We start from the raw sequence: 25,720 nt of genomic DNA, 5'->3' as shown, positions 1-25,720 counted from the left end.
GTCATCCTCAACTTAGAACAGCTCATTTAGTGACTGTTCAAAGTTACAGCCACATTGAAAAAAGTGACTTATGACCATTGTCCACACTGAATGACAGTTGCAGCACCCCCATGGTCACATGATCAAAATTCTTAGCAACTGACTCGAATTTATGATGGTTGCAGAATGCCGGGGTTGTGTGATTCCCTTTTGCGGCCTTCTGACAAGCAAAGTCAATGGGGACGCCAGATTCACTCAACAGCCATGTTACTAATTTTAACAACTGCAGTAACTCACTTAACAACTGTGGCCAGAAAGGTCATAAAATGAGGCAACGCTCATTTAACAACTGTCTCACAGTATATAAATTTTGGGGGTCAATTGTGGTCGTAAGTGGAGGACTACCTGTACACGACAGGGTTTTTTTGTAAGTGATGGAGCTAAAAAATAAAATCAGTGCCTTAAATCTTGCAGAAATTTAATATGCGCCCTTTCGTTACTTAAAAGCCTAATTCCGTTCCTTCTCAAATTCTATATTGTCTATTTGGAGATTTTTTTAATAGGAACATAATGTCAGCACTTCAGCGGTTCGAATCCCTAGTGCTGCGTAACGGGGTGAGCTTCCATTACTTGTCCCAGCTTCTGCCAACCTAGCAGTTCGAAAGCACGTAATAATGCAAGTAGAAAAATAGGGACCACCTTTGGTGGGAAGGTAACAGCGTTCCGTGCCCCTTTGGCGTTTAGCCATGCCGGCCACATGACCGCGGAGAAGTCTTCGGACAGCGCTGTCTGTTCAGCCTTGAAACGGAGATGAGCACCGCTTCCTAGAGTTGGGAACGACTAGCACATATGTGCGAGGGGAACCTTTACCTTTAATGTCCCCATTTCTGTACTTTAACTTACACACACACCCCATGCACCTAAACATTGTTCCATCCACCCTGTAACATGTTATCTCTAAATAACATCCTCCTCTAATTCCTGAAAGTTCCTGCGCCCATCTCCTTATAGCTCCCAACTCCCAGAAAGTTACACACCCTTGCAGTAGGAGTGGCAGGATTCAAAATATCTTACTGATCTATGGTCAGTCTTTCTGCCACTGATTCTCCCAAATTTCTTTCCTGTGCCCCAAGTTCTTCGAGGAACTGGCTGTGGAAGAGAAACACTCCAGCGAGAATCAAGCAGCAGAGAAAGAAAAGAAGGAGCAGCAACAACAGGCAAGTCATTTCCAAATCGTCTCGTGGGGTAGGTCCTTGTGGACCCTGTGGTCAAGACGTTACTCCGTTGAGGGTAGCAGGTTGCCCATCCCTTGACCTTCTCTTTTTCTGTGCTGTTTGTGTGTGTGTCTTTTGCCGACAGCAGCAGCAGCAGCAAAAGAAGAAGCGAGATAAGAAAAAAGAGCAGAAGAAAAAACTGGCAGCAGAAGAGGAGGATGAGGAGGAGAACCAGCTGATCGAGAGGTTGAAGAAGCTGTCTGCCCAAGCCAGTGATGAAGATGAAGAAGGTGGGAGGCTGCAGTTTTCATTCTGCTTTTCAGACTCCTATTAACCGGGGTCGGCCCTGAGTACTTGCGACACTCCTTGACCTGGTGTTGACTTCCTATCATTTAAGTTTACAAATGGCTGAGGCCTTGGGAGAGATTTCAAGGTTCCTGCCTGAGATCTCTCAAGGTTTCAGGGATGAGGGACAGTTTCTTGCATGATTTCAGTCACGTTTGCCCAGGAGCGGATGCGTTCTTTAAGATCACCATCCTCTGCCAGTTGGGGTATGACTGGAATTGTAGTCCAAAGCACTTTGATTGAGGAAGGCTAGAGCACCTGTGGGCCACGGCCTATTCATGTGGTGGGTGGGAGTGTGTTTGGGGATTGTTATGTGTGTTGGACCTGGTCTTTGGGTGTTAAGTGAATTTCATTGTATGGGTATACTGTGTATACATGTACAATGACAATAAAATTATTATTCACAAGCCCCCCATGTGAGGGGCTGGCTGGTGTGCAGGCTTGCGTGTGCGCACACAGCTCCACTTGTGCAAGCGTTAGGGGCTTATGGCTCCACTCACGCAAGCGGTCACAGCCCCACTCACGTGAGCATGATGGGCTCACGTCCCCACTCACGCAATTGTTGCGGGCGCTCAAGGCCTTAGTCACACGAGCGTCATGGGCGCTCAGATCCTCATTTGCGCGAGCATCACAGGCGCTCTCAGCCCCACTCGTGCGAGCAACAGGCGCTCGTGTGCACACACACGCATGTGCTTACCCCTCCCACAAAACCATCCTCTCTTTCCACCTCCCCCCTCCAGCCACCAACCCAGAAAGGTTGGGGAACTCTGGGCTAGAGTAGGTCTTTCAGTTTGTGAGCTTTGATCCTGCTTACAGTCTCTAGATCACAATCCGATATGACTTTTTTTTTTTTTTTTTTTGCTTCTCTTCCAGTGCCCATTCCTGTCACCAAAGCAGGCAAGAAAAATAAAGTAAGTCCCCGGATGCTTTCAAAGTACTTCTTTGCTGGACAAGAATGAGAGGTGAAAATGGAATGAGAACAGAATTTGGATGCAGTAAACCAACGCTTGCAAGCTTTAGCTCTCTCTCTCTATTGATTGGAAGGGAAGTGGTGGTTGAGTGGCTAAGACACTGAGCTTGTTGGTCAGCAATTCAGCGGTTCGAGTCCCTAGTGCCACGTAACGGAGTGAGCTCCCGTTACTTGTCCCAGCTTCTGCCAACCTAGCAGTTTGAAAGCACATAAAAAATGCAAGTAGAAAAATAGGGACCATCTTTGGTGGGAAGGTAACAGCGTTCTGTGCGCCTTTGGCATTTAGTCATGCCGGCCACATGACCACGGAGACGTCTTCGGACAGCGCTGGCTCTTCGGCTTTGAAACAGAGATGAGCACCGCCCCCTAGATTTGGGAACCTATGTGCAAGGGGAACCTTTACCTTTATATATTGATTGAGAAATGCAAAATATAGTATGGTGTACTTCGAAGTTTATGCCCTCCAGTGAACACAATGGTGCTCGAGTGAGCTCCATCAGCAGCAGATATTTTACTGCTAAGACACACTTCAGTTTATATGGTCCTTAAAGCTGTTTTAAAAAAAATGGGGAGGGGGTTAGAAGGAATTGTGAATACATAATCAGAATAAACATAATTAACTTACACTGGGATGGGTATAATTAATTTAAGGAAATGGGTATTAATTTAATTTAAATAATCAAACATGCCTTCTAGATTTTGCTGAACTTCAACCCCAGCCAGCTGATGCTCAACCCCTCATTTAGATTAATAGGTTTGCTTCCTATGTAACAGCATAGATAATAATTTGGCAAGAAATTAATCATTTGAAAATTACTAAATCATGTAATTCATTAAGATAATGATCTTATTGGAGGCTGTGAGCCATTTGATGATCAGGATTTCGTTACATCTTTAGACAAAAAAAAGTGCTTCAGAATCATATTCCTAACTCAATGCCTAAGCAGCCACTAATAGAGTCTTGTCAGACTATGTTCCTTGATGGTGTTTCATGAGTAACTAAGGAAAAAAAGGGGGCGGTAATTCAACTAATTTTCTGTTGCTAGATTATTGTGTCTTGATCAGAGGATCCTTGACTTTAAAAAAAAAAAATTAAAAGATTCTGTGGCCTGAAAAAAAATTGGAATTAGTTTACTCTGTAAACTAATTACTCCTTGATGAGGAGGTTCTGTTACCTGGTTCTTTTCTTGACATTCTTCTCACTAGTCTGTCTTTCTTTCTTTCTTTCTTTCTTTCTTTCTTTCTTTCTTTCTTTCTTTCTTTCTTTCTTTCTTTCTTTCTTTGTCACCTTCAGGGAGGAAATGTGTTCGCTGCCCTGAACCAGGAGCAGAGTGAAGAGGAGGAGGAGGAGGAGGAAGAAGAAGAAATATCAAAGCCCATCAAACTTGACAGGAATAAGAGCAACAAGGTAAGCTACATTTGGGAATAATCTAACGGGAGTGATTTGACAGTTAATTTTTCAGATTCAGGGTGGGCAGCAGAGGTGGCATTCAGCAGGTTCTGATCAGTTTTGGAGAACCGGTAGCAGAAATTTTGAGTCATTCGAAGAACCGGTAAATACCCACCTCTGACTGGCCCCACCCCCATCTATTCTCTGCCTCCCGAGTCCCAGCTGGTTGAAAGGAAATGGGGATTTTGCAGTATCCTTCCCCTGGAGTGGGGAGGGAATGGAGATATTACAGTATCCTTCCACCAAGCCATGCCCACAGAACCGGTAGTAAAAAAATTTGAAACTCACCACTGGTGGGCAGCCTTATTTTATGTGGCCTTTAGCTGCATTTTTAAAATGTTACAAGCAATCCTGTCTTTCTTACCCTGCTATGTGGGAAAGGGTCAGAAAAAGAAAATGGTTTGTGTCAAAAAACCAATTATCTGAGGTAAAATGCCTTGGAGAAGACAGGCATTTCCTTCTGTGTTATATGTTTTTTCTAGGAGTCACTCTTAAGGTGATGCACTCTTAAGGTGTTGCCCACCTTTGAATAAGAACAACAAGTTGTAACGGGTGGGGTGGGCCATGCCACGTGGCCACAGAAAAAATATATGTATGCTTGCTGATCTTTTAAGAGTTCTGGATGTACCCTGGACTCTGTTCGAAGGCACGTAGCAATTGAGTTCACAAAGCTTAACAGGGTCACTAAGAGTTCTGCATGTTTTATGACTCTAGTCTGTAAGAGTGGAAGGAAGGGATAATTTTAACTCAAAATTCTGCCAGAGCACTTATAAATCAGGCTACCCTCCCTGGTTAACCGTCCTTGTTAAAACCCCAAATCCATCATCAACTGTAGCAATGAAGTGGGGATGCAGATTAGCAGGAAATTAGCATGTTGTTCTATTCCAGCCAACAATGCAGAAGATGCAGCATTGATTGGCTTCATTATGTAAGCCCCACCTCTGCTTCCTACCTGGCCAAATAGCAAAGAGGCCATTGGTGTAATGGATCCCATGCTAGATGGGAAGAAGGGAAGGGGGCTGTATTCCCCCATATGGTGGCCCTTGCCCTCAATTATTAGGATTATATGTTGCCAGATCTAAAAGTAAATGGGAGGGGTCTATGAGCCCAGTTGATGGCACTACCCATGTTTCCATTTTTTTCCCCTTGATTTAAAGCTAGTTGTAATGCCTGCATGCAAGCTTTTTTATTTTTTATTTTTAAATAATTTTTATTCAAAGTTTTTAACCTTTAAAATCACAATTACACTATTACAGCTTTCCGTTATCGGAATTTTTTCTTAATTTCAACTGATCTACAGGCCTATTGTTTTATACATATACATTCTTATTTCATAATTATTTATCTTTATACAATATTTACATGTCTACTACCACTCTAAAATATACATTTTATCCGTTTATTATCTATATCTGTACATTCACTATACATCAATTTTAGACTTCTTTTCAAGCCAGTTATACCACCTGTTCCACGTCTCCTAATATGCTGTTTCCTCTCTGTCCCTTAATTCCATTGTTAATTTGTCCATTTCTGCATATTCTAGCACCTTTTTTATAATTGTGTTTGATGGAGTGTTTTCTTACTTCCAATTTTGGGAAAATGTGATTCTGGCTGCAGTGATTATATGGAGCATGATGTATTGTGCATGCAACCTTTTTTAATCCTTGGGAAAAGCGTGAAGGCAGAGGGCTACAGTGATTGATCAGAGTTTCTTCTTGCTAATGTGGGCTTCTTTGAGCACAGCAAGAATATACAGGAAGTCCTCAATTTATAACCATTCGTTTAGTGACCATTCTAAGTTACAACAGCACTATAAAAAATGACTTATGACTGTTTTTCAAATGACCATTGCAGCATACTCTTGGTCACAAAATGCAACTGGCTCGTACTTATGATGGTTGCAGTGTCCCGGGGTTATGTGATCACCTTTTGCCACCTTCTGACAAGCAGAGTCACTGAGGAAGCAACAGGGTTAGTAACTTAACAGCTGTAGTGAACAGCTGTGGCAAAAAATCATAAAATGAGACAAAACTCACTTAAACACTTAACAGCAGAAATTTTGGGCTCTGTTGTGGTCGTAAGTCAAGGACTCTGTTTAATTTTGTCGCCTATCTGGTTTTCTTTGGTCTTGACATTTTCTTGAAAGCATTTAAAGTCTTATTTTATGGAAAGGACAGAAGGGTTTTCAGTGGAGCCGAGATGTGTTTTTCCAAATTCCTAGGCAGTGATAATGAAACAGTCAAAATAAATTCTTTTTCCTGATAGAAGAAATTGTAAATGTGTAGGTGTTCTGGTGGTCAGATTCCTCAGTTTTTCTTTTTTTTTTTCCCCCCAATCTTGGAAGTTTTACCTTGCAGACATTTTTATAGCATGAGTATCAGGGATGACTTTCTGCCATTTTTCTAAGTAAAACCAGTTGTCAGGTGTGCTTCCTTCAAAGTCCAGGAAAGAATGACCCAAACTCCATTGTTTGTAGAGAAAGGTACTTTTACTAGAAAATGAAGTGATCGCAACCAAGGAAAAGCAGAATCTAAGGCAACAGGCATGAAAATTGCATATTGAAAGCATCCCCTCCTACTGTCTACCGTAAATCATCCAATCCAAAGGTCTCCCAGGGGTCAGGTGGAAGCACGCCTGGCAGCGTCGTCAAGACCGTTGACCCGATAGCAACTTCAAAGATACAGTCCAGTGGCTTAAGTATCGCTTTCGATTCCTCCAGATTCCTCCAGCAAACCCCCCCTCCCCATGCCACCTAGCTCTCCCCCCTCCCGTTACTATGGCAGCCAAAGCAGTAAAGGCAGAGGCTGACACCAGTACAAAAATAATCAGAATCCAACTTTATTTCTTTAGGCAGCCTCTGATGATGACGAAACAAAGAAACCAGGAAAAAAAGCCTCTAAAACCAAACAAAAGGTCAGTCTGGATTGTCTGAAGTACAGGTAGTCTCAGCTTACAACCTTTTTCTGAGGTAAAAGCTTACGCGGACCACAGAAGAAAAACAGCATTCAAAAACGCTATTCCAAAGTCCCAGTACAGGTAGAACTGAATGTATCACAGTTTGTTTAATGACCAAAGTTATGACGACGCTGAAAAAAGTGACATATGACTGGTACCCACACTTCGGACTGCATCCCCCCGGTCATGTGATCCAAAATGGGATACTTGGCAACCGGCATATATTTACAATGTTTGCATTGTCCTGGGATCATGTGATTGCCAGTCAGGGGACTTCTGACAAGCAAAGTCAATGGGGGAAGCCGGATTCGCTTAATGACTGCATGAGTTGGTTTACAGCCTTAGTCATAAAATCAGGCATGGCTTGCTTAACAACTGCCTTACTGAGCAACATAAATTCTGGTCCCAATTGTGATATGTCAAGGACCGCCTGTGAACTGAGGCCAGGCAATACTTGGTGCAGAGGATGAGGCAGGGGTGAAATCCTGACAGGTTCTGGAGAACCAGTAGTGGAAAGTTTGAGCAATTCAGAGAACTGGTAGCGGAAATTTTGAGTAATTCGAAGAACCAGCAAATACCACCTCTGGCTGGCCCTAAAGTGGGGTGGGAATGGAGATTTTACAATATCCTTCCCCCAGGAGTGGGGAGGAAATGGGGATTTTGCAGTATCCTTCTGCCACGCCCACCAAGCCACACCCACAGAACTGGTAGTAAAAAAAATTTGGATTTCACCGCTGGAAAGAGGGCTTGCAAGGATCCTAGTGGATTATTCACTCTGGAGGAAGGGGTCAAGTGAGGATTGAGCTTGGAGTTCTTACGCTGCCATAAATGGCATAAAAGCATGACCTCGCCCAGAATCTAGGAAGCTTTATCTGGTCATTCTCAGGGGAAGGCAAGCAGTCTGGCGAGATTCTTGTAACAGGGGAGACAAACAATAAAGTTTCAACCTGAGGCTTTTCACGAGTGGTTCTGATTGGTTGCACCTGAGAAGAGGACCTTGCTATGATCACTTTATCAAAAAGGCTCAAGCTATAGTAGACATTGCTCAAAGAGATCTCTACATGTATTTACCAGTTAAAGTGAAACATAAAAATGAAATAAGCCAAGCACTTATCCCTTTAAAGCTAGATTTGTGGGAGCATTTTGTAACTATAAGACAGTGAAGGAAATACAAATGGATTAGTTCCAAAGTACTTCTGCTGTTGCTTTATTCTTTCCAGGGAATTTATCCAGATATTGAAAAATGCTCCGTCACACAAATTATATCATATATAGAAATCATGTTATATATGGAAAAGATTTCTCTTTCTTTGTTCATGTCTTGGAAGCCCATCATTCTGAAAAGGGGCCGGGCAGGAAAGTCTTACTCAGAGGTGCCTGCAAGGCATGGTCTAAAATTGATGGCTGCAATGCTATGATCAAAACTCTACTTGTTTTTTTAATGGGCATCATACATGCAGTGCATATGAAAACCAAGTGGAGTTTCAATCACAGAACCGTAATCACCATCTTAATGTTTTTTTGACCTGTGAATATTCCTCTTCTCACTGGAAAAATGAATAGAAATTGAATGTCTGCCTCTCTTACTCAGGAAGAGGAAGAGGAGGAGGATAAGGAAGAGACAAAGTGGAAAAGCAAAAAGAACGAGAAGAACAAAGGAAAACAACAGGTTTGTGGCTTCAGTTGTATCCTTCATAATTAATATGCAGTGTTAGTGGTCAGTTTTGTAGCTTAGTATTGCTACGTCTACTATGTATTGCTTAGTATTGCGCAGTGGTTAGAATGCAGTACTGCAGGCTACTTCTGCTGACTGCCAGTCTGCCTACAATTTGGCAGTTCAAATCTCACTGGCTCAAGGTTGACTCAGCCTTCCATCCTTCCCAGGTTGGTAAAATGAGGACCCAGATTGTTGGGGGCAATAGGCTGACTCTCTAAACTGCTTAGAGAGGGCTGTAAAGCACTGTGAAGCGGTATATAAGTCTTATTGCTATTGCTATTCCCTTTCAATGCGGAATGGGACAACTCGCAGCAGGACAATTCAACAATTCAATTTAATTATTTCGTATAATTTTAAAATTATTTTATTTTTTCATCATTCACATTTCATTTCGTCCTTCCTATTTCATCCTTTCTTTAATGATTCTGTTCCACCATTTCTTTGATATTAGTGTAACACTTGTCTCATGGTGAGTTGCCCTGGCAAGTTGTCGTAGACCCTTTTCAGTGTGACTTAGTTTGTGTAAGGTGGAGCATATTGCTTTGATAAGCCTTTTCTAATTAATTTTCAATCACCATCATATTTGTCAAGGAGACTGATAAAATTTGCTAGTTTAAACATAGAACATATAGAGCTGAAATAATAGCCTTGGACTGGAGTATCCTTTTTTTTTAATCACGGTAAATCTTTATTTTTCCCCAATTTTTTTGAGTCAGTTTTGACTCCTGGTAACTGCAGTTTTCTTGACAAATTTTGGAAAGGCTTGTCTTTGTCTCCCTTCTTTGGCTGAAAGAGAGTGACTAACCCACACAGTCCCCCAGCTGGCAATGGGACTACAACTCATGGTCTCCCAATTTCTAGCCTGGTGCCTTAACCACTAGCTCAGGGGTGTCGAACTCAAGGCCTGTGGGCCAAATCCAACCCACAGGGTGGTTAAATCTGGCCCACGGGGCTGGCTTGGAAATAGCAAAGGACCAGCCTCTGGCAGCTGCGTGAGCCCCCCCCCCCCATGCCCCATTTTGGCCACCAGAGTGGCCAGCTCATCTCCCTTGTCCAGCCCACGGAGAACTACAATGGCGATCCGGCCCTCGAGGAAATCCAGTTTGACACCTCTGCACTAGCTCTTAAACAGTTCAAATGAGACACACATGCATACTACCGGTATTACAGAAGAGATGTGACAAAAAGAGGACGTTAGTCATTATACAGGCTGGATGGTAGACAGTTTCTATGACAAGGGCCTAGGAAGAATGGACAATCACCAGGGAGACTCAGTATCTATAGGAAGGAGAAACGAAAACACAGATGCAGATCCTTACATTCATCCATCACTTTTGCCTCCAGAAGAGCACAGGAAGAAAAGCAGATATATATTTTTTCTTACTGTGTGGAATTTGTGCTTGGCTGAGTTATTCTATATGTCTTTCTCTCTCGTTCCCTCCCTTTATTTTTTTTCACATTCAGAGAGGAGGCTCAGCATTTGCAACCCTGGCTCAGAGTGATGAGGAGGAAGCTGAAGAAATTAAGCCCAAGGAAAAACCTAAGGTATAGGAGAAGAAGAATGTGGAAAATGAGAGTTGAAGTCCACAGAGAGCAGCTGATGGATAGATCACTAACTAAGCTCCGATTGGGATTGCTTGTTGGATGGTCAGTTGGGTAGAATTCAGGATTTGAGCCCCATCTTTTCCAGGTGATGCCAAAATTGGAGCCTAAATATTGAAACACTGATCTAAACAGGAAGTGGTCTCTTAAGTCTCTATCTCCCCCTACCCCCCTATTCAGTCTCCAAGGGGTAACAACTATGAAGGCTGCATCTGTGGCATTATTCTCTCTTATCCTGGTAATCAGAATATAGATAATCCTTGCTTACGGATCTCTCATTCAGCAACTGTTCGAATTGTGATGGCATTGAATGAAAGGGCCATAAAAGAGCCATCGTTCCCCACCCCTAATCTAGTGGGACAGATGATAGGGTGATTTCATCCAGGGGTGATATCTACCTACCTTCCCTACTGGTTCGGAAGTGCGCATGCGTTTGTGCATCATATGCAATTTTGGACCCTCTGGGCATGCGCAAAGCCTGCACATGCACAGAGGGTAAAAAATAGATTACTTCCTGGTTAAAACCAGGAAGTAACGATGGGCGAGTAGTCAGAGCCTCGCACTGCCGCCACTACCAGTTCTCCGAACCACCCACTGCCGCTACCTGTTTGCCCAAATCGGTGCGAACCGGTAGCATTTCACCTCTGCTTTCATCCCTAATGAGCAGAAAGCAGACTATTTTGAATTAAAAAATTGTTTCCTGCCTTATGGAGGGGTGCTTCCTAGTTTCTCAGTAGGCTGGTGGTTTTTAAATGGGTCTATTTCAGCAGTTAGATTATTTGCCAGGCTGGGAGAGAGTTGGAATTACTGTTGCATTTTCGTTTTGTTTCTCTTGCTTAACGATGTTTATGCCCATTTCCTTGCTTTTCATTTTAGGCTGGAGCCAAACAAGCTGCTCAATCTGAAGAAACTACCAAGAAAACAAAAGGGAAGAAGAACCAGCCAGCCAAGGTAAGCGTTCACAATCTAACGAAGAAGCCAGAATGCCCAATTTTGATGGTTGTGTGGAGGATGCAAGAGATTTCATTACTGCTCTGTCTTGCTGAGTTACAGGTAGCCCTCGACTTACAACAGTTCGCTTAGTGACCGTTCATAGTTAACAACGGCACGGAAAAAAGTGACATGACTGTTTTTCACACTTACAACCATTGTAGTATCCCCACGGTGATATGATCAAGATTGAAATGCTTGGCAACTGGTTCATATTTATGACGTTTGCAGTGTCCCAGGGTCATGTGATCCCCTTTTGCAACTTTCTGACAATAGCAATAGCCCTTAGGCTTACATACCGCTTCATAGTGATTTACAGCCCTCTCTAAGCAGTTTACAGAGTCAGCATATTGTCCTCAACAATATGGGTCCTCATTTTACCCACCTCAGAAGGATGGAAGGCTGAGTCAACCTTGATCAAAGTCAGTGGGGAAGCCAGATTCACTTAACCCTGTTACTAACTTAAAAACCGCAACAATTCATTTATCAACAGTGGCAAGAAAATTCGTAAAATGGGGCAAAACTCACTTTTAACAAATGCCTCATTTAGCAACATAAATTTTGGGCTCCATTGTGGCCGTAGGTTGAGAACAACCTGTATTGCCTTTTTCAGCAAGCTCAGATCTGCTATTTCATCTTTTGTACTGACGTCTCCATCTTAGATAAGTCAAGAGCCTTGGTGGTGCAGCGGACTAAGTGCTGTTATGTAGCACTTAGCTGCCAGCTGCCTGCAATTAGTGCAAGTTCAATTCTCACCAGGCTCAAGGTTGACTCAGCCTTCCATCCTTTCGAGGTAGGTAAATTGAGGACCCGGATTGTGGGGGCAATACGCTGACTTTGTAGAAACACCACTTATGGGGGGCCAAAAGCCCTAATAAGCAGGTATATACAAAAGAATGAAGGCTATTGCTATAAGTGCATTGTAAGCCACCCTGAGTCTTCGGAGGAGGGCGGCATATAAATTGAACTAATCAATCAATCAATCAATCAATCAATCCTTTCCATTATGATGTATAATGTATTCTTTTCTTGATGATGGCTTCTTCATCGTTGCAGAATATGTTTGCTGCTCTAGAGGCAGAGGAGACAGATGAAGAAGATGATGATGGAGAGGAGGACTTCACTGAGGAGAATGAGAAATCCAAACAGGACAGCCAGCCGGTAAGGATCCAGTTCTCTATGGCAAGGATCCCCAACTTGTGGGCCACGGCCCACTACCGGTCTGCAGCCTATTCGCAATCAGGTTGTGTGAATGGCCGGCTGGTGCGTGCGTATGTGCATTGTCCCACTCATGTGAGCATCGCAAGCACTCTCAGCCCCACTCGCACGAGCAATGGGTGCTCACATGTGTGCATGCGCATGTGCCTGCCCCTCCCACAGAACCATCCCTTCTTTCCTCCCCCTCCTCCCCCACTCTGGGGGGCCACCAACCCGGAAAGGTTGGAGAACTCTGCTCTATGGTGAAGTATGAACCCATTGGCTTCCTCTGTGCCACCCCTTCTTACATATGTGTTCTGACCTAGGCTTTCCAAGAGCATGAAGCAGACTCCTTGTCCCGACAAAAACCCCTTTTTATTAAGTTACTGTGAATTCCTCTCATTCACATCCAGCAAAGTCTTTTTCAAGGGAGAATTTACAGTCACAGACCTTATCTGGCTTGGAGAGCTACCAGGCCGATATCTTCAAAACTTGGAAAGAAGTCTCTTGAGAGTCATGAATCAATTAAGCAAACGAATTGTCTCTTGCAAACTCCCCTCCCCTTTCGCTCCTCTTTATTCCCTATTGGAAGGACCATTCACTGTCCACCTGTGGCTTTACTCTTGAGTCGACCCTTGTTCCTTAGCTGTTCCCTTCTCCTGGCAGTTCTGCACATGCACACACTGGGAACAGGCTCCAGCTGTTCTTCTGCCCCACTGATGTCCGACTCCGAAGGCAGCTGACAACTGTCAGACGGCCCTGGCCCCATCTCTGCCTCTGACTCAGAGCACTCATCAGAGCCTTCCCCAGACTCCAGGACTGGCCCATGTTCCTCCCCAACCTCCTCACTGTCCGAGTCTGTCACCAGCTCCGCTGGTGGGCCACAACAGTATGATGGGGTAGTGTGGGGTACTTGGAAAGAAAAAGCAGACCTCAGGAACCTGACCTGCAAGGAATGTCAGATGTTTGAAAGCTCTAGAGCTGACACTGCTGCCTTCATTCTCCACCCATGTCAATCATGAACTGGGGAAAAAGTCTTAAAATGTTGGTGCAAAATCACGTGAGGACTGGGGGAGGGTTATTGAGAAATGTAAAGGCATTTTTTAAAGCTTCTGCTCTTTAAAGGTCCCTAATTTCCCCCAAATGTTTTTTTTTTTAATAAAGAAAGGGCTATTTTAGTCTTTTCCATTACAGGGACTCCGAACGTGTTACAGAAAAATAGTTTCTGGGGCACCTAGATATCATAGAGATAGCAGGGCGGCCTATTTAATTGCTGCTTCATAAAGCTCTTCATTCTCTCCACCCCCCACCCCCCTTCTGAATGGTAGAGCTTTCGCCTGGAGAAGGACTCTCTCTGATTGGGTGCGCCAGAGCTTGCCTTAACTGAGTTGGGCCATAAATAAAATATCAAATGGCAAACGGTTTGTTGCATCTCAGGAAGGCACTAAAACGGCACTAGATTCCTGAAGGTGCCCCCACGCCATTTGCCAGGGGTTATTCCTCCCTGCCACAGAGAGCATTATTCAGTAGTGGCCAAAATTGTGGAAACCTTTTGGGAAAAGTGTATTTTCTAAAATTAGCTAATAACACCACTTTTTTTTTTTTTGAGTAGTGCCATAAAATTATATATCCATGGAAAGATAATTTAATCAAGAATGTAATGCAATAACTTTTATGAAGGATTTGCTATTAGAATAGCAGTTACAGTATAAAGAAGAAAAGTGAGACATGTAAAAAAAAACGAGATATACAAAAAATACCACCATAGAAAAAACGAGATATACAAAAATTATCACCATGTCAGTTAATACTTAGTTGGGTAACCTTTAGCATGAAATACGGCCTTACAATGTCTTCCGATGGAGTGAACCAAGTCTTTTAGTTCTGCAGCTGTTATAATGTGAAACCAAGATTGAATGACTGCTTCTATTAACTGTGTTTTATTGCTGGGTCGCTTCTGACTAACAAGTTTCTTTAGTTGGCTCCATGGATTTTCAATTGGGTTAAGGTCTGGGCTATTCCCAGGCCATTCCAGCAATGGAGTAGGATTATCTTGAAACTCCCTCCAAAAAAGTGGAGTTATTAGCCATCAAACTTCAAAAATACATTTTTCCCAAAAGGTTTCCACAATTTTGGCCACTACTGTATTTACAAGTGAGTCAGTCTGTGAACCTGGGATTTAAATAGGAATCCAATGCACTTTCTAGTAAGATTGTAAAGATTGCATAGAAATGTCTCCTCCCTCACCTAAGACGAGTCACTTGTGGTCCCAATAGAAGTTGAAACAGCCAAGTAGTCAAAGCAGCCCCACTGAAGTAAGATTGAGCCCTGGAGATGACATAATGGGGCTTAATTTCTCATCCAAGCTCCACAAAGATTTCACAGTAAACTCTCTTGATCCCCACATGATCATGTTTGGCTACCCTGAACTGGATTCCTGTAAACTCTGTAGCCATCGGAGGAAGAAGAGAAGAAGGAAGATGATCCGTATGCGAACCTCAGCAAGAAGGAGAAGAAGAAACTCAAGAAACAGGTTAGATGTGGTCCTCCAGAGGAGGCCAGCTATTGCCACCAACTTTTTGTGACTTTGCTTAACTGCAGTCATATCACATATTCTTTTTGTATACTCTTATTCTCTTCTCCCCTTTTTACAAGGGAAGGTAGAAATAAATCTCACTGCAGTTGAGATCGGGAATAAACTCTGAGGTGAAATCTATCCAAAGTAATTTGCAGGACATTAGAAATTGTACTAGAAACATGAATCCCTAGATCCCATCTGATGAGAAAATGAAAAAAATGGATTCCTATAGCTTCATTTCCTCATCGGATCGAGCCTTAGGAGGTGTGTGTCTTCTGTTGTGATGCCTCCTTTTTGGAATGAAACACCCCCAGCCAAACATTGGATGCTCCTGATCCTTTTCGCCTTCAGGAAAGCTTTTAAAATGAGTTTTTTGCCCAGGTGTTGGGTCAAGACAATAGATGACCTTGTCTTCCAGAAGGTGAAATGTATCTGACTGTTGTCTGATACACTGGTTAGAGGCTTCATGTTTTCATATTTTGTCTGGTGGTTTACTTAATTGTTCCCTGTTTGGTTTATACTGGATGCACAATGCCCAAAAATTAGGTGCCCAATTATATGAATTGGGCAGTTATATATAATAGACTTACTAGCTCAGCGCCGATATGGCTTGGTGGGTCTGAATGGGTAGGTGTCTTTTATTACAATGATTTTACAAATGCTATAATGCCTCCTGAACCAAAAGTATTGTGAAACAGTTCACAATGATAAAAGTATTGCAGTTTTAACTTCTGATCTTCAAGAGAGCACATCTCGGAAAGCAGCATATCACATGAGACCGTCAAATGATCTGATTTGAGCCTTCCTTTGCTCCACCAGCTGGAGTTTGAGCGGCAGGTGGCAACCTTGAAAGCAGCCAACGCAGCTGAGAACGATTTCTCAGTGTCCCAGGCGGAAATGACCTCGAGACAAGCCATGTTGGAAAATGCCTCAGATATCAAGGTACCCCCAGTCTTATTCCACACTCACCTCCATTTTGCTTCTCTGGCTCTTCAGTCTTCTACGTTTCCTTTGCTTTATATATCAGCTGCAGGTTTTTTTATTCCTTTCTCTCATTGGCATTGTGACTCAAGAGGGAAGCAATCATTATATTTTTGAGAATTGTAGAATTCTGCACGTTCAGGATTGTAAATAAATAAGCTTTGGCTTTTTAAAAAAGGATCTTTTAAAAGAATACTTTTAAAAAACTTCCTAAAAAGTGACAACAATAATAATTTCTCAATTTTTCTCAGTCTTCCATAAGAGTACAGGTAGTTCTTGACTTAACAACTGTTTATTTAATGACTATTCAAAGTTACAACGGTACTGAAAAAAGTGACTTATGACCGTTTTTCAGACTTACGACCGTTGCAGCATCCCCATGGTCATATGATCAAAATTCAGGTGCTTGGCAATTAGTTCATATTTAAGATGGTTGCAGTGTCTTGTGATCAGCTTTTGTAACCTTCTGACAAGCAAAGGCAATGGGGAAGCCAGATTCACTTAACAACCGTGTTACTAACTTAACAAAAGCTAGTTTCACTTAACAAATGTGGCAAGAAAAGTCATAAAATGGGACAAATGTTTCACTTAGCAACATAAATTTTGGGCTCAATTGTGGTCGTAACTCGAGGATTATCTGTAAGTGCAGGTAAATTGTCGCATCTTTGCTTAGCATGGGGGTGTTCTGTACTTTGTCACAAATACCTTCCAGGCTGATCCCTAAAATGATGAAAGCAATAAAATGCAACCTTGGGACCATCCAGAGTTAAAAAAAAAACAAAAAACAGATCCAGTGGGTAAAACAAGTTTAACCCACCCACCCACCCACCCAAAAAAATCCCCACTCTAATATTCTTCATTTTCTGTTACAGTTGGAGAAGTTTAGCATCTCGGCTCATGGAAAAGAATTGTTTGTCAATGCAGATTTATATATTGTAGCTGGGCGTCGATATGGCTTGGTAGGCCCGAATGGGTAGGTATATTTTATTACAATTCATTACACAAATTTTGTAATGCCTCCTGAACAAAAGTATTGGGAAACAGATAAAAAATCTAAAAAGTGTACCCTAACAATATAGGGAGACTATGTTTTAGTGGATTAATTGGGAGGACTTGGTGTCCAATAATAAATTTCTGAGAGGTTGCAGAGCCCATACTGATTTTCATCATTTATGTAATATTTCTATCTGTTTGTTTGTTTATTTAGAAAATTTATATAGCTGCCTACTCACTTGCAGTGACTATATACAGTACAGAAAGAAAAAAACCCACCCTCCCCACAATAATACACAATCAAATCTGCCATTTGATGGGTTCCATCCCACTCTGGGTTCCCTAGACCCACTGGCAAAACCACGTCATCAGGGCCTTCCAAAAGAGTGTCAGAGTGGAGCCCAGTCTAATTTCCGGAGGGATGATGCTCCAGCGGGAGGGAGCCAACATGGAGAAAGCCCTTCTTCTGGGTCCCACCAGATGTATCTCCTTGGAGGATGGGACTCGCAACATTCCTTGCTTCCCCGTTCTAGTGGGTTGGTTGGATGTGACCAGCAAGAGACGGTCCCTCAGATAACACATTTGACAAGCAGAAATTTATTCCTCCAATTTTTCTACCGATAAGGCGTGGAAGAAGAGAAAGGTCTTCAACAGGCATCTAAAACATTTAATAGTAGTAGATACCTCACAAATTAGAGATGAGAATGTGTTACTTCTGGAATCTCTACTGTTTTATTTGATTACTCCAACATTTGAAAAATAAATGTTCTGGTTGTAATTTGTCCGATACTAATATCTTGCCAATATTTGTCAAAAGTGGCTCAGTGGCTAAGATGCTGAGCTTGTCGATCGAAAGGTCGGCAGTTCAGCAGTTCGAATCCCTAGTGCCAAGTAACTAAGTGAGCTCCCATTACTTGTCCCAGCTTCTGCCAACCTAGCAGTTCGAAAGCACGTAAAAATGCAAGTAGAAAAATAGGGGGCCACCTTTGGTGGGAAGGTATCAGCGTTCCATGCGCCTTTGGCATTTAGTCATGCCAGCCACATGACCACGGAGATGTCTTTGGACAGCGCTGGCTCTCTGGCTTTGAAACGGAGATCAGCACCGCTCCTTAGAGTCAGGAATGACTAGTATATATGTGCGAGGGGAACCTTTACCTTTACCTAATATCTTGCTAGGAAAACCACTCTGAAAAGGGAAGTGGGTAGATTGTGTTTCTCCTCATGCCACCCTTCCATAATCCAAAATACTTGGGAGAGGCTTTGATGGTCAACTCCAGTACCTCTTTCATCTGATTTCTATTGTTCTTTTTAGGAAGGGCAAAACCACTTTGTTGAAACATATCGCTAACCGGGCGTTGAGCATCCCTCCCAACATTGATGTGCTGCTCTGTGAACAAGGTAAAGGAACAACAGGGGGGGGGGAAAACCAGCTATGCAACTCTTGGGCTCATTGGTCCCTTTCTTTTAGGAGGGGGGAAAGAAATTAAAACTCCTATGTTGCTGGGCTGATGGGGTTTGAAATCTAGCACAGTTGGAGAGTGCCCGATTATAGCATGCCGGTCAGTCTGGTATTGTTTATCTTAAGCAAGGTGACTTTCTATTGTTTCTCACTTTAGACCAGGCCTCTCCAAACTTGGCAACTTTAAGGCTTGTGGACGTCAACTCCCAGAATTGCCAGCATGTCTGGCTAAGGAATTCTGGGAGCTGAAGTCCACAAGTTTTCAGGTTGCCAGGTTTGGAGATCCCTGCTTTTAGACCTTTGCAATTCAGGAAACCAGTGACTTTCAGGAACTTGTGAACCAGCACCATAATCTTTGTTTAAATGTGACATGAAGCTCAGATTTTCTGATTGTTTGTCAGTTCTCTTGGTTGCCCAGTTTCCCCATCACTTAATGACATTAAAAGTCCATAAAAAAAATAACCCACTGCATGTGGAAGACAAGCACATTATTTGTTTTTATTACCACGATTTGGTATGCAAGGATTCAAAAATATTTTCCCTTTGTTTAAAAAGTTCTTAGCCTTTCATAAAAATTGTGCTATTAGACCTAATGATACCCTATTTATCCAGATTATCTTCTTTCCATTTTCTCCTCCTCTGCTTGTTCCTCACAGAGGTTATTGCGGATGAGACTCCAGCAGTCCAAGCTGTGCTCAAGGCTGACACCAAGCGACTGAAGCTGTTGGAGGAAGAGAAACATCTGCAGGCACAGCTGGAGAAAGGGGATGATGCAGCAGCAGAGCGCCTGGAAAAGGTATTCAGGAACCACGATGGGCTTTTTACACTTGGTGTAGGAACAGATTGCCCATGATTCATAGGCAGGTAGTCCTCAATTTACAACTAATTCACTTAGCAATTGTTCGAAGTGACAACCGACCACCCCAGCTCTGCTTATGATCAAGATTTGAACTTCCAGCACACGGGTGTCAAACTCACAGTGTCACATTGACGTCACATGATGTTTCGTGATGTTTTCCAAACTTATGGAACTGGGGTGGGCATGACCTGTGTGTGACGCATCTGGCCTGCGGGCCACCAGTTTGACACCCCTGTTCTAGCAGCTCACTTCCGCAGTTCAGCAACGGGCCCACATTTCTGACCATTTGTACCACCCTGTGGTCACATGGCCACAATTTATAAGGTTTTTTTGCTGGAAATCACCATTTATCGTATTTTTCGGAAAAAAGACACCCCCCCCCCAAAAGAGGCTGAAAATTTGGGTGCATCTTATACTCCGAATGTAGCTTTTTTGAAGCTTTTTTTCAGCCGTAATGAGGTGCTAGCGAGTAAAGCGATCTCTGAGCTTTGCCTGCTCCCTCCGACTCTCAGCTGTGTTTAGAAGCTTTTTTTCAGTGAAGCGATCTTCTGGGCTTTGCCTGCTCCCTCCGACTCTCAGCTGTGCTTTAGAAGCTTTTTTTCTTCAGCCCTAACGAGGTGCTAGCAAGTGACGCGATCTCTGTGCTTTGCCTGCTTTTCTCATTGCTTCTCTCTCCAAAGATCAGTTGTGCTTTAGAAGCTGTTTTTTATCCCTAAGCAGGGGATAAAAAGCACACGCTCAAAACCAGCAATGTGCTGAAACTGACCAGATTAAGGACGCTAGCCAGGTGAATACCTGGTAGGCAGATTTTTTTTTTCCTATTTTCCTCCCGAAAAACTAAGCTGCATCTTATACTCCAGTGCGTCTTATACTCCAAAAAATATGGTACTTCTGGTTTCTAGCAAAAAACACCCATTGTGGATAACAGATTCCCATAGCAACTGTGGCAGTTCATTTAGTCCCTCCTTAGCCATGAAAGCTAGCTGGGTGACTTTGGGCCACTTCATCTCTCTCAGCCCAACTTACCTCAGACGATTGCAATTTTGGGAAAAATAGGAGGAGGAAGACATATTGGATATGTTCGCCACCTTGAGGTGTTTCTGAACCTGATAGGCAGGTTATTAAATTTTCATGACTGTTGGAACAATTGATCAGTGGAATATGCCTCTGGAAGTCGTGAATGCTCCAACATTGGAGGCTTTTAAGAATTTAATTTAATTTAATTTAATTAATTCAATTTATATGCCGCCCCTCTCCGAAGACTCAGGGCGGCTCACAATACATTTTAAAAAATCATTATAAAAAAAACATTTAAAAATTAAAAACATTAAAAACTCATTCACGCCATTCATGGCCGGATCTCACCAGAACACAAGAGCGAGATCAACGGCCCCAGGCCTGCCGGAAAAGCCAGGTCTTCACCGCTTTTCGGAAGGCCAATAGGGTGGGGATGGTCCGGACCTCAGGAGGTAACTGGTTCCAGAGAGCTGGGGCAGCCACAGAGAAGGCCCTCTCCCGCGGGCCCGCCAGCCGGCATTGTTTAGCTGATGGGACCCGGAGGAGACCAACTCTGTGGGATCTTACCGCAGAGATCCCGGTAAGAACAGATTGGATAACCATTTGTCTGAAATGTTATAGGGTTTCCTGCCTGAGCAGGGGGTTGGACTAGAAGACCTCCAGGTTCCCTTCCAACTCTGTTAATTCAATTCCATTCTAAATAAATAAATAGCAGCTTTAAGCCTTGCTGGGCCAGTTTGGTACCTCTGTGATGAGGAGACAGGGTGTCTCTCAACATCAGTTGCAGGGAATATGAAACGGGTAGGGTTTTTTTTCATAATACTGTGGGCATCAGTTGAACCACTCCAGGGAAAAGAATGCTGGACTAAGTAATCCAGTCATTTCCCAACCAGGTGGCCTCAGATGTGTTGAGACTGCAATTCTCAGAACCTTCTAAGGTTTTTAGGGAATTTGAATAGAAAATTCTAATAGAATTGAAGAACCCGTCTCCATCCCATCCTAACCCTGACCTTAGCTGTAGGATCTGGAACAGCCTGATGTTCTAATATGCCCTTCCTATTCTTCACTGCCAGGTCTATGAGGAACTGCGGGCTACGGGAGCAGCAGCAGCGGAGGCCAAAGCTCGGAGAATCCTGGCTGGGTTGGGCTTCAACCCTGAGATGCAGAATAGGCAAACTAAGAAATTCTCAGGAGGTTGGCGCATGAGGGTCTCCTTGGCCAGGTAATTGTTGAAAGCTGAATATCATCCAGAGGGATGGAAAATAACGTCGTAACTAACTACTCCAAAGTAATCTATCTGGTCCACCATTTTCCTTACGTTAGTCCATCCTAATCTGGTTCCCTCCAGTTGGTTATGCTGGCTGGAGATGATGAACACTGCATTTTAACACATCTGGGGAAGACCAGTTTGGGAAGACCTTCTGCTAGGTAGACTCTATTTTGGGCTTGATAAGAAGCATCTTCCAAACCCCGGTTGGTCTTTCTAAAACTATTGGGAGAGATATTGTGTTGGTTTACAGTGGTTGGTTTCACATGGCAACCAAATCCAAAACAAAAGAAGCATTTTATGCTTCGTATCCAATCCATAACTTCCAGTTATTTTTATTTCTTTTGAGAGAAAAAAGATCCTACTATAACTTTGTCAGTAAGTTTGTGATGATTGTTAATAGATAGCCATTTGGGAATAATTGCTTTAGGTAGATTGCCCCGATTGGCTCAAATGTTCAGACTCAGCTTAAGAAAGCTTTGTTAATTCACAATAGTAATTTAAAAAGTACCTTAGCTGAAATGGATTGCCATTAATTTCCTCTTCCTGATTGCAACCGAGCGTGCATTTGATAAACTAATGTTTCCATGGTGGTGCAGTGGTTAGAGTGCAGTACTGCAGGCTACTTCTGCTGACTGCCGGCTGACTGCAATTTGACAGTTCGATCCTCACCAGGCTCAAGGTTGACTCAGCCTTCCATCCTTCCGAGGTTGGTAAAATGAGGACCCAGATTATTGGGGGCAATTTGCTGACTCTGTAAACCACTTAGAGAGGGCTATAAAGCACTGTAAAGTGGTATATAAGTAAGTTCTATTGCTATTGCTTTTCATCTTGCCTCTAACACTTTTCTTCTCCCCCATCCCTGCCTCTCCTTAAATGTCTGTAGAGATTTTCAGTCATCCAGGTTGTCCCAAAGGTGCTTTTTCAGGAGGCAACTGGACTTCCTTGTTTTTTCTTTTTGAAGACATTTCGCTTCTCATCCAAGAAGCTTCTTCAGCTCTGACAGGATGGTGGGGAATGGAAGGATTTATATTCCTTGCAGATAGCTGGTCATTTGCATCCTTTTAAAGGGTCATTGAATCACTTGGAGGTTTATCAGTGTCCTCAGGGTCACCTGAGTGGTGCTCCTGATTCCTGTAGTCTGCAGTTTTTTCTCTGGAAATCCATTCCTACTCCCACACCATTCAAACGGTGTTCATCCCAAATTGTATTTTACAGACTTTTAGCTCTACAGACATCTGTAGAGAATATAAATCCTTCCATTCCTCACAATCCTGTCAGAGCTGAAGAAGCTTCTTGGATGAGAAGTGAAACGTCTTCAAAGAAAAAAACAAGAAAGTCCATTTGCCTCCTGAAAAAGCACCTCTGGGACTCTTCTTAAATGGATTTCTTTTTTGCTGGTTGCTGGACTTGAGATTCTATAGCATCTCTTCTATGTTGCTTCTGCTCAGTAAGGCATTAGCACCCTTTGTGCTCTGCTCCCTCACTGCTTCTGTCTCCTTCCTCGAGTCTCAGTTACAAGTAGTCCTCAAATTACAACAGAGCGCTTACTGACCATTCAAAGTTATGACGGACTGATAAAATGGGACTTCTGACCCGATCATTTCTTTTTTTTTTTCAGAGCCCTGTTCATGGAGCCCACATTGCTGATGCTTGATGAACCTACCAATCACTTGGATCTCAATGCAGTCATCTGGCTTAATAAGTAAGTCACCAGCTAAGCATACTGGGGAAGAGAAGGACAGTTGCTCTGGCTTTAAGTCTCCTTCAAGTTATGGGACATTGTTACGGAGCAGATAAATACCTTGGCAAAATCCCAGAAGAACATATTAAGGATGTATGTCTGGGCCACATGTTAAATGATCTGTAAACAAAACTTCTTTTATTCTTATCTCTTTTTTCTTTTAATGACACTGGCATTGGTTCTAGCAGCATGTAAAGAGATTGTGCACACATTTGCAAAATGTATAATATATTATTACATGCAACCTTTTGTTCTATTAAATCAATTTCTAACGTGCCTTTCCATCTGTCAACAGACTTGGGGCAACTATCATCACAGTATGATAGTATTTAAAAACAAACATATATATTTGAAAATTGTGCCAAATATACAGATGCTAATACTTTAGCTGAATGAAACAGAAATAATGAAATGTATCCCTTAATTATTCTCTTTTCTTTAACATTACCTGCACCATTCTCATATTTACATTCTCAGTCACATACACATAACTCGGGCTAAGAGGAGTTAAGAGTTACTGAAGTCAATCCTAACGTACTACAGTCCACTCTTTGTTTAGCGACTATCTCAGTGACATTTACAAATGCAACAGTAATAAATCATAATTTTTAAAAAATCATTATTCAACCAAGGTGCCTGACAACAAAAGCCTTCAGTGTAAAACTGATTAAAATCTGGCCAGTTTCAGGCAGTAGCTGAGGGTTCTAATGAATTAAGATCACAGAGCTGAGGTAAATTAATTTAATTTACCCTTAGCCCTTTTTCGGGCCACACTGCACCATGGAAAAAAGCAGCTCATGAAGAAATATGGCTTGAATATCTGTCCACCCTACGAGGAGTCAAAAAAGAGGGAAAAAAATGTCTAGGCACAAGACACTGTGAGAGAGGTTTTGTCTAAATGAGATACCAGCAATCAGTGATCTTCACATCTCTCAAGCTAGTGTTCAGTTAGTGACCATTCCACTTAACAACCAAGTGTGGTTGCTGAAAAAGGAGAGGCTGAAGTAGTTGTTGTAGCTGTTGTTATTTTAATTCCCTTCTGTTCTTCTTTCAGCTATCTCCAGACATGGAAGAAAACCCTGCTCATTGTTTCCCACGACCAGGGATTCTTGGATGATGTGTGTACAGATATCGTCCACTTGGACATGCAGAAACTTTTCTACTACCGGGGAAACTACAGTGAGTGGTGATAAGGGTAGGGACTTTGTGAGATGGATATCCATATAAATCTAAATAAAATAAAGAAAGAAAGTGACAAATACAAGAACAAGGGAACCCAGCTGGCAAAGCACATAAAATATATACTTCTTGGATTCATAATGTGAAAAATCTGTATATCAAGCCACAGAGTTTGAATGTTTGTTTTTAAAATCAATTTTAAAGGTATATAATGGCAGATTTATTTGTTTTACTGCAGAATCAGGGCCATTGTCCATTAACAAGTAGAAATCTGCCTGGAGGATCCAATCTGGGTCGATCACTGGGGCCAGAGATTTAGTCTTCCAAGCTTTCAGACTCGTTGCTGGAGCTCATCCTCAGGGAACTTCTCTATAGCAAAGTATCAACAGGAGTGCTGATTTACCACCAGCTTATCAGGTACTTAGCCGGTGAGGGCTTGGCAGAACAAGGAAACAAAAGCCAACAACTTAATAGCCAGCCATCAACACCTCAGTCAACATTTAAAAAGCCACATACAACAGGCACCATATAAATACCACACACAGAATAGCACACGCTCTGCAAGAGAGAAGTTCCCTGAAGATGGGCTCCAGCATCGAGTCCGAAAGCTTAGAAGAGCAAACTTCTGGTCCCAGTGACTGACCCAAATTGGATCCTGCAACATTATCCTGAGGCACATATATTCACCTTCATTTGTGAGAAATCTGCCTCTTCCTTTGTTCAGTGATACCAAGCTGTGCAGCAGGGTGGGGATGGAGAAATAGGCTTACCTCAGGATTGTATTTTGTCACGTTCCCCGGCAGTGACCTTCAAAAAGATGTATCAGCAGAAACAGAAGGAGCTGCTCAAACAGTATGAGAAGCAAGAGAAGAAGCTCAAAGACCTGAAAGCCGGGGGAAAGTCGACAAAACAGGCAGTAAGTGTCTAGCTGTGCCAAGGTAGAGAACTTGCTAGCCAGAAATGTTGTGCAATTACTGTTTTCTCTGGGCTTCCTCTTAGCTCAGGGGTCGGCAACCTTAAACACTCAAAGAGCCACAAAGGTCCTAACTGGAAGCCCCTGTTCAATTCTGGAGCCAACCGGAAGTCCGGTTCCCCCATCATAGTCTCCTCCTAGTGTGGCATCCTTTTTCCTCTGCTGACTGGAAGTCGGTTTCCCCACCAGAGTCTCCTCTTAGTGTGGCATCCATTTTCCTCTACCTGTCCTAACTGAAAGCTCTATCA

At 42.8% G+C, this 25,720-nt stretch overlaps 1 protein-coding gene across 2 annotated transcripts in view; it reads left to right on the top strand.

The window, feature by feature from the left end:
• ABCF1 (ATP binding cassette subfamily F member 1) overlaps positions 1-25,720 on the top strand; it is a 43,581-nt gene that overhangs the window by 6,197 nt on the left and 11,664 nt on the right. Inside the window, exons 3-20 of one of the 2 annotated variants that reach the window (XM_060691304.2) lie at positions 1,113-1,196; positions 1,342-1,483; positions 2,412-2,449; positions 3,803-3,916; positions 6,812-6,874; positions 8,508-8,585; positions 10,098-10,178; positions 11,112-11,186; positions 12,282-12,386; positions 14,875-14,955; positions 15,820-15,942; positions 16,854-16,954; positions 18,287-18,372; positions 19,090-19,229; positions 21,383-21,531; positions 23,198-23,281; positions 24,375-24,499; positions 25,303-25,415. In XM_060691304.2, coding sequence (XP_060547287.1) covers positions 1,113-1,196; positions 1,342-1,483; positions 2,412-2,449; positions 3,803-3,916; positions 6,812-6,874; positions 8,508-8,585; positions 10,098-10,178; positions 11,112-11,186; positions 12,282-12,386; positions 14,875-14,955; positions 15,820-15,942; positions 16,854-16,954; positions 18,287-18,372; positions 19,090-19,229; positions 21,383-21,531; positions 23,198-23,281; positions 24,375-24,499; positions 25,303-25,415 — 1,782 coding nt within the window. Of the gene's footprint in view, positions 1-1,112; positions 1,197-1,338; positions 1,484-2,411; positions 2,450-3,802; positions 3,917-6,811; positions 6,875-8,507; positions 8,586-10,097; positions 10,179-11,111; positions 11,187-12,281; positions 12,387-14,874; positions 14,956-15,819; positions 15,943-16,853; positions 16,955-18,286; positions 18,373-19,089; positions 19,230-21,382; positions 21,532-23,197; positions 23,282-24,374; positions 24,500-25,302; positions 25,416-25,720 lie in introns of both variants that reach the window. The other variant, XM_034421625.3, reaches the window with a different exon arrangement.

The sequence above is a fragment of the Pantherophis guttatus genome, chromosome 2 (genome assembly GCF_059756535.1).
Source record: "Pantherophis guttatus breed Tessera chromosome 2, ASM5975653v1, whole genome shotgun sequence".
NCBI lineage: Eukaryota > Metazoa > Chordata > Lepidosauria > Squamata > Colubridae > Pantherophis > Pantherophis guttatus.
This window is presented reverse-complemented; position numbering and strand designations above follow the sequence as displayed.